The 13,020-nt window shown below is 38.1% G+C and overlaps 1 protein-coding gene across 15 annotated transcripts in view; it reads left to right on the top strand.

Annotated features, from left to right (window-relative positions):
• PTPN13 (protein tyrosine phosphatase non-receptor type 13) overlaps positions 1 to 13,020 on the top strand; it is a 199,199-nt gene that overhangs the window by 163,284 nt on the left and 22,895 nt on the right. For all 15 annotated transcript variants that reach the window (XM_045791283.2, XM_045791210.2, XM_045791325.2 and 12 more), the window contains 6 exons: positions 2,281 to 2,645; positions 3,616 to 3,799; positions 5,358 to 5,516; positions 6,013 to 6,184; positions 6,284 to 6,494; positions 10,228 to 10,298. In XM_045791283.2, coding sequence (XP_045647239.1) covers positions 2,281 to 2,645; positions 3,616 to 3,799; positions 5,358 to 5,516; positions 6,013 to 6,184; positions 6,284 to 6,494; positions 10,228 to 10,298 — 1,162 coding nt within the window. The remainder of the gene's footprint in view (positions 1 to 2,280; positions 2,646 to 3,615; positions 3,800 to 5,357; positions 5,517 to 6,012; positions 6,185 to 6,283; positions 6,495 to 10,227; positions 10,299 to 13,020) is intronic.

Below are 13,020 nucleotides of genomic sequence, written 5' to 3'. Positions count from 1 at the left end.
ATTCAGCCGTAGCGGTTTCATCATTGATTGATCTCCCGGGTTTCATCCTACTTTATTCTTTAGCTAGGCGTATCTTGTGTGGGTCATGTAGCCTCTGAGTGTATTCTACGTTTGTAATATAAAGTAATTCAATTCACTTTCTTTTCTCTCCTTTCCACTTCTAGAATTCTAAAATTTTAGGAGTTTGTTTTCTAAACATAATTAGGAAAAGATACAAAATAATGGCTACAAAACCCTTTGTCCATTTCTTCATTGAACCAAACTGGGGAGCATAATTCTCATTCTGAGCTAGTTCAGATAAAAATGAAAATTATTTAAGAACTTTTGTCTTTATTTTTAATACCAGAAATTACAGAGTAAGCAATATGTTTGTCCATTTCCATTTCTTATGTCAAGAAACAGCTAAAGGGGGGCGCCTGGGTGTCACAGTGGTTAAGCGTCTGCCTTCGGCTCAGGGCGTGATCCCAGAGTTATGGGATCGAGCCCCACATCAGGCTCCTCTGCTATGAGCCTGCTTCTTCCTCTCCCACTCCCCCTGCTTGTGTTCCCTCTCTCGCTGGCTGTCTCTGTCTCTGTCGAATAAATAAAATCTTTAAAAAAAAAAAAAAAAAGCTAAAGGATCCAAAATCTATTTTGATGGTTATTTATAAATTACATACTAATAAGTAGGAATCCATACGTAGATGAGTAATAATGTAATTGAAGAAAGACAGCTTTTGTCCTGTCTACTTAAAAGGGTATTCCCTTAAAAATAAACATGACCCCTGGGTATGAAAGGCAGGAGTGTCTAGCCCCAGAAACTTTGGCTTTTATATCAGGGAGGGGGGTAGTGTTGGGACATTAACAGAAAAGCATCATTTCTGAAGGTGTATTATAAACAGCATTTTATGAGACTACAATGATTTTGGGCACCAGATAGGAAGAACTGAGTGGAATTCTCTTAATGTAAGTAAAGAGAATTGTATGTAATCTATGTAAATCAATACAATCTTTCTGGAAAACAATCTGGAACTGTTTAATAAGGGCTTTAAGAACATCCTATGTGCTGATTATTAAATAGAAAGTTACAAAGAAGGAACGCCTGGGTGGCTCAGTCAGTTGAGTGACACCTTCGGCTCAGGTCATGATCCCAAGATCCTGGGATCGAGCCCCCATCAGGCTCCCTGCTCAGGGAGCCTGCATCTCTCTCTCCTCCTCGCTTATATTCTCTGTCACTGTCTCTGTTGTCTCTGTCTGTCTCTTCTCTCAAATAAATAAATAAAATCTTTTAAAAAATTACAAGGAAATAATGAGAAACGGAGGCGGAAATGTACATACAAAGAATCTCTAGATTTTTATTAATATAAAAAGTTAGAAAAACTGTATAAAATAAAAGAATTCTAAAATAAATGAAAGGTATAGCCATTTGTGGGATCATTACACAGTTTTATGCAGTTTTTTTCAAAGCATATTTAAGGACTTCAGAAAATACTCATGATGGAAGCCTAAATTTGAAAAGTGGATGCCTGGTTGGCTTAGTCGGTAGAGCATGCGACTCTTGATCTCAGTGAGTTTGACCCCCATGGAACGTGTAGAGATTACTTAAAAAAAAAAAAGGTAGGCTACAAAGTACAATATATAGTACAATTCTGATTTAAAGTATAAGTCATGTTAGGGCGCCTGGGTGGCTCAGTCGTTAAGTGTCTGCCTTTGGCTCAGGGCATGACCCCGGCATTCTGGGATTGAGCCCTGCATCAGGCTCCTCCGCTGGGAACCTGCTTCTTCCTCTCCCACTCCCCCTGCTTGTGTTCCCCCCCTCTCTCTCTGTCAAATAAATAAATAAATAAATAAATAAATAAATAAATAAATAAATAAATAAATAAAATCTTTTTTAAAAATAAGGTATAAGTCATGTAATTTTAATAGTTATTTTTATATATAATATTTATATATGGCTTTTCTCTCTAATGAGCATAAATTACTTTTATTATCAAAAAATAATTGAATATTTTAATAGAAAGTGCTGCTGTTCAACATGTTCTTTTTCAATTGTTTGTTTTTTATAAAGATTTTATTTATTTATTTGGCTGAGAGAGAGAACACGAACAGAGGGAGGGGCAGAAGCAGACTCCCCACTGAGCCAGGAGCCAAACTCAGAGCTTGATTCCAGGACCCCCAGATCATGAGCTGAGCCAAAATTAGGCGCTTAACCAACTGAGCCACCCAGGCACCCTTCAATTAAGTGTTCTAAAATTAATATAAGTTGTCACATTCTGATCTCTTTCAATGTGTGCATTACAGACCCCACTGCACTCTCCGGCACAAGTACTTCCAAACAATAGTAAAGACTCTTCTCAGCCAGCATGTGTGGAGCAAGGCACCAGCTCAGATGAAAATGAAATGTATGACAAAAGCAAGAAGCAGTGCGTATCGCCATCCAGGAGAGACAGTTATAGTGACAGTAGTGGGAGTGGAGAAGAAGACTTGGTGAAAGCTCCAGCAATGATACCAAATATGAGCTGGAGTTCATCTTTGCATCAGACTCTAAACAACATGGTATCACAGGCACAAAGTCAACATGAAGCATCTAAGAGTCAAGAAGATACTATTTGTACCATGTTTTACTATCCTCAGAAAATACCCAGTAAACCAGAACTTGAGGACAGGTATTGTCAATATTATGTGTAGCACTCAAAGCAATTGGCTGTTGTTAGTAATGGGAGCAGCAACCTACATTTCTCTTAAAGATCAAGTCTGTCTATGTGTGAACGAACTTCACAGTGACTGGGCAGATGGTGCCTGTATTAGATATCTAGTTGTTGTGACTGACAGTGTTAGTTAGCAAACCAGTAAGCTCTCTAGCCTCTTGACCTGAGACTTGCTGATCTCTTGAGCATATTTAGCTGAAATTGGGAAAGTCGTTTGCATGTCATCATCATTCATATTACTTAAAAGAAAGCGAAGAGACCTGTTTGGATGGTGATGGGCAGGAGAGTAGGGAGTACAAATATAAAAAGGAAAGTGGTTGGGAGGGAGGAGACAGAGAGTTTAAAAAGATAAGATATAAAACTGCAGAAGATGGGGAAAGATGATTGAAAACATAAAGGCCAAAAAAATGAAAGACTACACTTATACCTCTAACAGTTATTCATACATTTTATTGTTTGGTTACATCTTTGTATATATCCAGGTGCACCCATTATTTGTTCAAGTTCTTGGGGTTTGGGGGTTTTTTTCCCATTGTATCATCCAAAATAACCACAGAAATAAGACTTGCATTCTTTTCTTCTTTTTTTGTTTTCTTATTCTGTTGAAACACACATTAGGTTTCCGATAACATTAGCTTCAGCCTTGAATTAACAACTAGGAATCAAAAGTATATTTATTTAACCTGTCTCACTAATTTATGCAGCTTAAAGAGCTTCAAAATAAAACCTGGACAGAGAATAAAAATTGGTAATGTTAGCATGTAACAGATATGAAATAAATTCGTAGTCTAGAGTCAGGCAAAAATTAGCTAGGATCGCAATCAAAAGCAGACAGGAGTATTTGTTAAGCATTTTCTGTTTGTGGCACAAACTTACTATATTGGATTGAAATGTATTTGAAAATAGTCTTGCTCCTTTGTCTGTATAGCAATCCTCCTTCCCCTCTACCACCGGACATGACTCTTGGGCTGAGCTATCAACCCCAAGCAGAATCTGCTTCCACTAATTTAATGGATAAATATCATATATATCACATTTCTGAACCAACTAGACAAGAAAGCTTGACGTCTTTGAAAAATAACTTGGAAAACCACCTTGAAGACTTTGAGCTGGTGAGTTGTTTCCTTTGTATTAAGAAAATTCCATATTTTTTCAAGTAAGATGTAGTCACACACAGTTTCCCTTTAGAGAAAAGGCAATCTTTTAAAGTAGCTTCATATCCAAGTCCAGTAAATAGATAACATATCTGGTGTGTTTCTGTGCTATGAATCATGGGGAAAGGCAAAAAGACCGGGGTATAAATCCTGGCCCTACCACTGAGTTGCCATAACTGGGCAGATGTCTGTAGAATTACTTAATTCTTCTGAGTCTTAGTAATTTGGGCTATAAAAGAGAGCTAGTAACCTCATAGGATTGTGGTCAGGATTAAATGAAATACATATGTGGGGCACCTAAGACAGTGTCTGCTATTTCCCAAATTCTGATGAGTTGCCTATTTAATTTTTAATCAAGTTTGAATGTGATTTTTTCCTCCTTCACACTTTTGTGTGTGTCCCCAAATGGAATCCTTTACATTGTAGTAATAGCCCTAAGACTTCTAAACCTTTACATTCAGTTTGAAGCCAAATTTCCAAGAATAATATCCTTTACCTTGGTTGGAATCAGCCTTTTTCAATATTGTTTTTATTATCCAAGTAATAAACATTTTTGTAGGAAAATTAAAAAACAAACAAAAAAAGATTAAAACCACTGATAATCTCACCATCTAAAAATCATAAACATTTTGGAGTTAATCTCTCCAGGTACTTGGTTTGTCCAGAAGCGTGCGTATATGTGCGTGCACGTGTGTGTGTGTAACATCTACATCTTCAGTTTGGTTCTCAGCAGTAGAAAATAATCTTTTCTCAGAAGGAAGAAAATCTTTGAATGATTTCCTTTAGAAGTGTGTCATCAAGGACGCCTGGGTGGCTCATTCGGTTGGGTGGCTGCCTTTGGCTCAGGTCATGATCCCAGGGTCCTGGGATCGAGCCCCTCATCGGGCCCCCTGCTCAGTGGGGAGCCTGCTTCTCCCTCTGCCTGCCGCTCCCTCTGCTTGTGCTCTCTCTGTCTCTCTGTTTCTCTGACAAATAATTAAATAAAATCTTTTTTTTAAAAAAGTGTGTCATCACCCTATAAGCTATAAGCAACCTTCATATCTCATTCAAAATCTTTTTTTTAAAACTTTTTTATACAATTAAATGAAGTTGTAATATTTAGTCACCCAAAGGCTTCATGTCTTTACAAGAAAACCTTTTCTTTTATGGCTCTTCGCATCTATCTTGACTATTTAGAAATATATGAAGAATTTTTCTGAACCTTTCACTGAAAATGTATTCTTTGATCATCAAAGTATAATCACTAATGTGTCCTTGCTTATCCTAAAAATACAAAAATTGAATCATAAGTAAGTTTTGTCTCAGCTGTCTTTAGACAAACACATAGTGTTTTATCTAAACCCAACTCTTACATGGGGGTACATTCTATCTAGAATTGAACAGACCTAGCTTCTTCACTTGGTTAAGATCAGTGGTTTTGGTTTCTTCCTCTTTCATTCAGTAGAAATAATAGTCCTCTCTGTTCATCGATGGGCAAAAATAGACAACCTGAAGAGTCACTGTTTTCTTCCCTTAGGAAGTAGAACTCCTCATTACCCTAATTAAATCAGAAAAAGGAAGCCTGGGTTTTACAGTAACCAAAGGCAATCAGAGTATTGGTTGTTATGTTCATGATGTCATTCAGGATCCAGCCAAAAGTGATGGAAGGCTAAGACCTGGGGACCGGCTCCTAAAGGTAAGACATTACCAGAATGGATTTGTGCAAGTGTAGCCAAAAACCAAGCCAGGCTGTAGAAGGAAGAACAAGAAGATTGAGTTAATATAACACTCCATTTATTTGTTTGGCTTATACTTTCCTTCTCCACCTCTTAAAGATAAAGGCCCTTATATAGTTAACAGTTTAGGGAATGCTTACAGTTCCCTTTTTAATTAGGAAGTCCCTCTAATCTCAGTTAAAGCATTAAATAAGCTATCTTGGGTATCAGGAACAGAAAGTTTCTTAAATTACCATGAGGATAAATTTCCTATATTAGCAAAATAATGGTGCCTTTGTATTTTACATTATTATTTCACATGTAATTACTTGATCATTGTACTTAAGATTTCCACAATAAAGAGAATTAGCAATAAATTAGAGAGCACTCTCTTACTGGCTAATATACAGCTAGGAAGATCACCGTATTTTCAATAGCAACTTCTAATCCTGTTTTGCCTTTTTCTCATTTTTGTAGGTTAATGATACAGATGTTACAAACATGACTCACACAGATGCAGTGAATCTGCTCCGAGCTGCACCCAAGACAGTCAGATTAGTTCTAGGACGAGTTCTAGAACTACCCAGGATGCCAGTGCTGCCTCATTTGCTACCTGATATTACATTAACATGCAACAAGGAGGAGTTGGGTAATGCACATTCAAGCTTTGTCCAGTGTGATTTTCTTGGCTAGGTTAAAAGTAAGTACTCTTAAGACTAAGGAACCCAATATTTTCTATTCCCTGAAGGTTTTTCCTTATCTGGAGGTCATGACAGCCTTCATCAAGTGGTGTATATTAGTGATATCAATCCGAGTTCAGTTGCAGCCATTGAGGGTAACCTCCAGCTATTAGACATCATCCACTATGTGAACGGAGTCAGCACACAAGGAATGACCTTGGAAGAAGCTAAGAGAGCATTGGACATGTCACTTCCTTCAGTAGTCCTGAAAGCAACAAGGTACTCTGCAATTATTTGTGGGTTTTGTGTGTTGGCACAAGTTTCAGGCTCTTGATTACACTTATGCTGTCTTAAAAAGATATTCCTAAATTAGTAATTCACAGACTAAACTGGTAAGAATTAAGTTAGAACAGACTTTTTTGTTTTTTTTAACATTTTTTATTTATTTAAGTAATCTCTGCACCCATCATGGGGCTCAAAATCACAACCCAAGATCAAGAGTCACATGCTCTTCCAACGGAACCAGCCAGGCACCCCCAGACTGGATTTATTGATAGGAGATTCCAAGAGCATGTTAAGTGGATTAGTGTTTGGATACATGTTTGCAGTTGTTAATAGGGTGGTTACCATGTTTGTCAGGATATTTTCAGTTGTAAGTAACAGAAAAATACAACTCAACTTGGTTTAAACAATAAAGGGTTTATATGATTTTAAAAGTCCAAAGATGAGGTGGTCATCAAAGTTTGATCAGGGCTCTGTCTCCATTTTTTGCTGTTTTCAGTTATTCTCTCTTCTCTGTGTTTCCTTCATGATTGTTGTTTTTTTTTTTTAAAGATTTTATTTATTTATTTAACAGAGATAGAGACAGCCAGCGAGAGAGGGAACACAAGCAGGGGGAGTAGGAGAGGAAGAAGCAGGCTCATAGCGGAAGAGCCTGATGTGGGGCTCGAACCCAGAACGCCGGGATCACGCCCTGAGCCGAAGGCAGACGCTTAACCGCTGTGCCACCCAGGCGCCCCTTCCTTCATGATTGTTAAATGGCTGTGTCAGTTTCATGTCTCACACCTGCATACTGCACTATCCAGAACAATCTTCTGACAAGTCGCCCCAATAACCATGGTAAAGCAAGGACTGTCTGCAGATTGTCTTAGACCTAAATTAAGACCAGTCCTTGAGTTGAGGCAAAGGGATAAGAATATACTGATTGGCTGAGGCCAGTGCTGGCCCATTTCCAGAGCTGGGGCAAAGTCAGTCCTACCCAAACCTCAGGTCTACAGCCATTGAGGCATATAATTATCACTTTCACTACACCTTGTAACAATTCCACATTATAAGAAGTGCTAATGAGCACTTTTCTTTCACTTAATAATAGAAATAAATTGGAAAAAATGTACATATTAGTTTCAAATTACTATAAATATAGTGACTTAGATGATACAAGTTTGTTATCTTCATAGTTCTAGAAGTCAGAAATACAAAGTGGTTTTCACTGAGCTAAAATCAAGATATTATCAGGGCTGCATTCCTTTGATACGCTCCAGGAGAAAATCCATTTCCTTACCTTTTCTACCGTCTAGAGATTCCCCATATATACCCCTTGGCTCATGGCCCCCTTCCATCTTCAAAGCCAGCAGTCACAACACTCTACTTCTGTTGTCACATCTCTTTCTCTGACTATGCCTTTCCTGCCTTCTTCTTTCACTTATAAGGACCCCTGTGATTACCTCGGGCCCACCTAGATAGTACACAGTAACCTCCCAGTCTTCAGATCCTTAACTTACATCTGCAAAATCCCTTTTACCAAGTAAGGTAACATATTCACAGGTTTGGAGGATTAGAATCCTCCTAGGTGTCTAGGACACCTTTGTGGGGCCGTTATTCTGCCCGCTATAAGGTACGTACAGGCAGGCTTTCTAGGTTACAGATTTATGTTACATTTATATCTGTACTACATGGTGAGTTTTACATAGCATGTCTTTCAAAATACAGGAACTGTAATTAAATCATTTGATCATAAACATTTGTTCCTTCTAAACCTTTAAATTAGATTGTGTACTTTTTTATCTTAGAAGGTAATCCCTGATCTATTTCCATCCTGTATTTCTAAAAATTTGATTGGCATACATTTATTTCCATAGATGTAGCTGAATGTTAATTAGTGGAGGAGAAAGTGTTCAAACAACCTGGAAAATATTTTTGTGAAAATTAACATCTCCGCTAAGCATAGATATAGCTGAATTTTTTTGCCTCAAAATCCATAGAGTGCCCTTTACCACAGCCCTAAAATCACTTTCTTTTGCCTTTCTGCTTTTATCTTCACTGTAGTCACCACAGTTATGGTGGTGCTAGCCACAATTACTTTCTCCTTCTTTCTTCCTCCAGCTTTCTCCACTACTGTATATATCTGTCCTCTTTAAAGTCCAAAGGGTAGCTGTAATGGAGGGGTAGAGATCTGTGGTAATTGTCTGTATGTCAAGAACTGTGCAGGGTCTGTGGTCTTAACCCTACTTGCAAGCTAATAAACAGTTACTGTTTCTTGGGTGCTGGTAGAAGGTATGAAACTCCTGGATCAGAAAAAAAAAAAAAAAAAAAAAACTCCTGGATCAGAGACAAAATATTTTTTTAATAACCACAAAGCAGCATGGGCATGGTATTGGTGTCAGTTCCACACATCTTCTAAGTCTCCTGAGGATGACACGTGTGGGCCTAGTGAATTCCTTAACGTGCAGTGGGTTGTATTACAGGAGAGGAATGCCATGAGGAGAAGAGGAACCCGCCCCTTTATGGCAGCCTGTAAGAAAACCTGCTTTTTATTTGGAGAGAGAGGTTACCTCATCCCTCGAGCTTTCTCACCACAAACATAGCCTTGAGAATTGGCACAGATTAAAAAGCAGTCAGGGCCTTGCACTTCTGGGGTACCCGGGAAGACTATACAGAGCCCATGGCAAATTGCTTCTCCCAGCAGTGTATACTTTAGGCAGATGCCCTTTTCTTCTCTCAAGCACTAGCAACGATAGGATTGCATACTCGTCCTCTGCTTCCAAGGTGCCGTCTTTCTGACAGTTTTTCACATTGGCTGGTACTATCTTTCTTATAATCGTTTGAACATATATATTATGTCTAGGTTTTCACTTTAAACAATTAAAAAAAAAAAAAACCACATATCAAGGGCTTCAGATATACGAAACATAGTGACCTGTAATTCCTAAGGTATCTTTGAACTATCACCTGAGTGACAGTGAACTAAGTAATTAGGTCATGAATACTACAAGTGTTTAAAATGAAAGGGGAAGTGGCGCCTGGGTGGCACAGCGGTTAAGCGTCTGCCTTCGGCTCAGGGCGTGATCCCGGTGTTATGGGATCGAGCCCCACATCAGGCTCCTCCGCTAGGAGCCTGCTTCGTCCTCTCCCACTCCCCCTGCTTGTGTTCCCTCTCTCGCTGGCTGTCTCTATCTCTGTCAAATAAATAAAATCTTTAAAAAAATAAAAATAAAAATAAATAAAATGAAAGGGGAAATGTGGTAGTGTGTTAAACTGAAATCCAGAGAAAGATCATGTAAAGAAGAGATTCTTTTTTTTTTTTTTTAAGATTTTAGTTATTTATTTGACAGATATAGAGACAGCCAGCGAGAGAGAGAACACAAGCAGGGGGAGTGGGAGAGGAAGAAACAGGCTCATAGCGGAGGAGCCTGATGTGGGGCTCGGTCCCATAACGCCGGGATCACGCCCTGAGCCGAAGGCAGACGCTTTAACCGCTGTGCCACCCAGGCGCCCCAAAGAAGAGATTCTTAATCTTTTTTCAGTCAAGAATATCTCCCTCCAGAAAATACATAGATTAAAATTGATAGAAATTTTGTCTACAGCTTCGTGGGTTCCTAGTCCCCCCAAAGCCAATCTAAAATAAAATTCCTGAGGCTCAATAATTAGCAAAGGGTTCAGAGGGTATTTAAACAAACATCTTAATTTGGAATTGCCTTTTCTTTATTCTTTTTTTTTTTTTTTAATGACACAGAGATGGTCATCCAGTGGTGCCAAGTTCTAAGAGGTCTGCCGTTTCAACTCCACAGTCAACCAAAGCCAATGGCAAGTATACACTCATTTTATGACACAAGTAGTTATGCAGAGATAAATATTTTTTTCCCAAAAGCAAGTTGGGAGACTGTCACTACAATGTTTTTATTGCCCCTTCAGAGTGTTTTTCAGGATCTAAGTGCAAAAAATTACACTTAAATAAATGCATCTCTAAAATTCAGTGTGTAATAGGAAATAGAGCAGCATGGACCATGGGACTTATAGCCAAATAGACCTGACCTTATAAGTTCTGTGTGACCTTAGCAAGTTACTTGATCTATTTCTAAGCCTCTATTTCCTATCAGTAAAATAAGAATATTAGTAGTATCTATCTTGGAAGTTTATAATAAAGCATAAATGCAATAATGATATATGAAATGCCTATCATAATGATCGTCACATAATAATTAGTTCAGACAATTATTGAATCTCTTCTCTGTGCCAGGCATTTGTCTGGACATCGTGAACATGGCAATGAATATACAAAGTATCTGTCTTATATTTTAGCATAGTAATAGAAATTGTAGTGTTAGTAGTTGTGGCGGTCGCTAACATAAATTTAATGCTTATTCTGGACCAAGCATTCTTTTAATTGCTTTAGTCCTCACAACAGCCCCGTGAGAATAGTGTTACTATAATCCTCCGTTTATAGAAGGGGAAACCAAGAGAAGTTTGATGACTCGCCCAAGCTCACAGAGTTAATAAATGGTAGAGCCAGAATTTAAACCTGGGGTGTCTGATTCCATGCTCTCATTTACATAATTGGGCTCAGTAAGTGTAGCTTTTAAATGCTAGTGTTAATATAATAATAAGAACAATAGACACAGGGGAATGTGGTTGAAATTAATGTATTTGAAACGTGAATTCGGTACTTCGTACATAACTAAACTTGTAGGTTATCAGGTAGTAGTAGATAAATACCTAAGGAATCTCCCTACTGCAGTTGTGATTTGTCTGCTGAATACTAAAGCACATCTCTTCGCCTCCTCCTCTGTTATCTTGAATGCTTTAGGGATCCTTGCTGCGCTGTAATAGTTCCAGTTCACATTAGAGTCAGACTATCTCACAGAATAGTCAGGAGAGCATTTTTCTAGTAACCTCTGCGTCATCTGATGGTAACTTTCAGAGCTAAAGAGAGCTATGCCCTGCCCCCCTTGCAGAAATTGCCTTGTGATCTGTCTATGGGGTTGTCTGACTTGACTCCCACAGAACTGATTTCTTTATGAGTTCTGAAAATCATATAGTTATCAATAATAGGAACTCTCTTACAGTGATGGGAACATAAAATGGTATAGCCATTTCATAAAACAGGCAATTTCTTAAAAATTTAAACATGTGGGACACGTGGGTGGCTCAGTTGGCTAAGCAGCTGCCTTTGACTCAGGTCATGATCCCAGGGTCCTGGGATTGAGTCCCGCATCAGTTTTCTTACTCAGTGGGGAGCCTGCTTCTCCCTCTGCCTGCCACTCCCCCCTGCTTGTGCTCTCTCTCTCTCTCTCTCTGACAAATAAAATCTTCAAAAAAAAAAAAAAATTAAACATGTGCCTCCCATATGGTCCAGCCATTCCACTTCTCTTTTGTTTACTCAAGAGAAAAGAAAGCATATACCCACACACAAAAACCTGTACACGAATGTTTTAGCAGCTTCCTTTGTAAAAGTCAAAATCACAAACCACTCAAATGTCCAAAAATTATTGAGTGAATAAACCAATATATCCAAACTGAATACTACTTAGTAATAAAAATGGTCTGTTGAGACATAAAACAACATAAACAAAATAACCTCAAACTATGACTCCAGAGTGAAAAGCCAGACAGAAGAGAGTTTATACTGTATTATTCCATTTATTCAAAGTTATAGAAAATGCAAATTACAGTGACAGAAAGCAGATTAGTGGTTGCTTGGCGACAAAGAAGGTGAGAGGCAGTTAGGGGAACAGTAGGGAGATTACAAATTATAAACTATTGTATTTTATACTATTGCAGTATGATTTTTTTGAGCCAGTAGTTTATTATTAGTATACTTTTTTAGTATTTTTCCTGCAAGTTTAATAATGTATTATATCTCCTGAAAATGATATTAAAAGGCATTCTTGGCTCTTTGTAACATCATCCACATAATTACAGAAATTCCTCCCTACAAATTTCATGTCAACCTTCATCTTTCTAGGTGGAATTTTTTTTTTTTAAGATTTATTTATTTGAAAGCATGCAGGTGCACACAAGTGGGGGGAGGAACAATGGGAGAGATTCTCAAACATAGTCCCCCCTGAGCGCAGAGCCCCACCCTGGGCTCGACCTCACCACCCATGAGATCATGACCTGAGCCAAAATCACCAGTCCGCCACTTACCCACTGAGCCATGCAGGTGCCCCTCTGGATGGCATTATTTTTAGGTAATTCTCAAACGGAAGTCCTTGAAGACACATACCTATTTTTTTCCTTTTCTATTTTTTTTCCTTTTTAACTTTTCCAAACTTTACTATACCTTTCAAAATCTCTTAAAAATATAATTTAATGAAGCAAATTATTTTTAAATATGACTTTTTAACTGTAAGAGAGAGAATTTCATTTTAGTGAATGTATTGAATCTTCATACTGATGTGCTGAGAGTTAAAATTAACGTTTGGTTTAGACATATATTAAAAGTTCTGTGGGGTTGTATCCATAACTCATTTTACTGTGTTAAATTGATAGCCTTTATGAAATGATATGAATGACTCGCTACCTTCCC

This window comes from Ursus americanus, chromosome 8, assembly GCF_024610735.1.
Source record: "Ursus americanus isolate L20-20 chromosome 8, mUrsAme1.1.p, whole genome shotgun sequence".
NCBI lineage: Eukaryota > Metazoa > Chordata > Mammalia > Carnivora > Ursidae > Ursus > Ursus americanus.
This window is presented reverse-complemented; position numbering and strand designations above follow the sequence as displayed.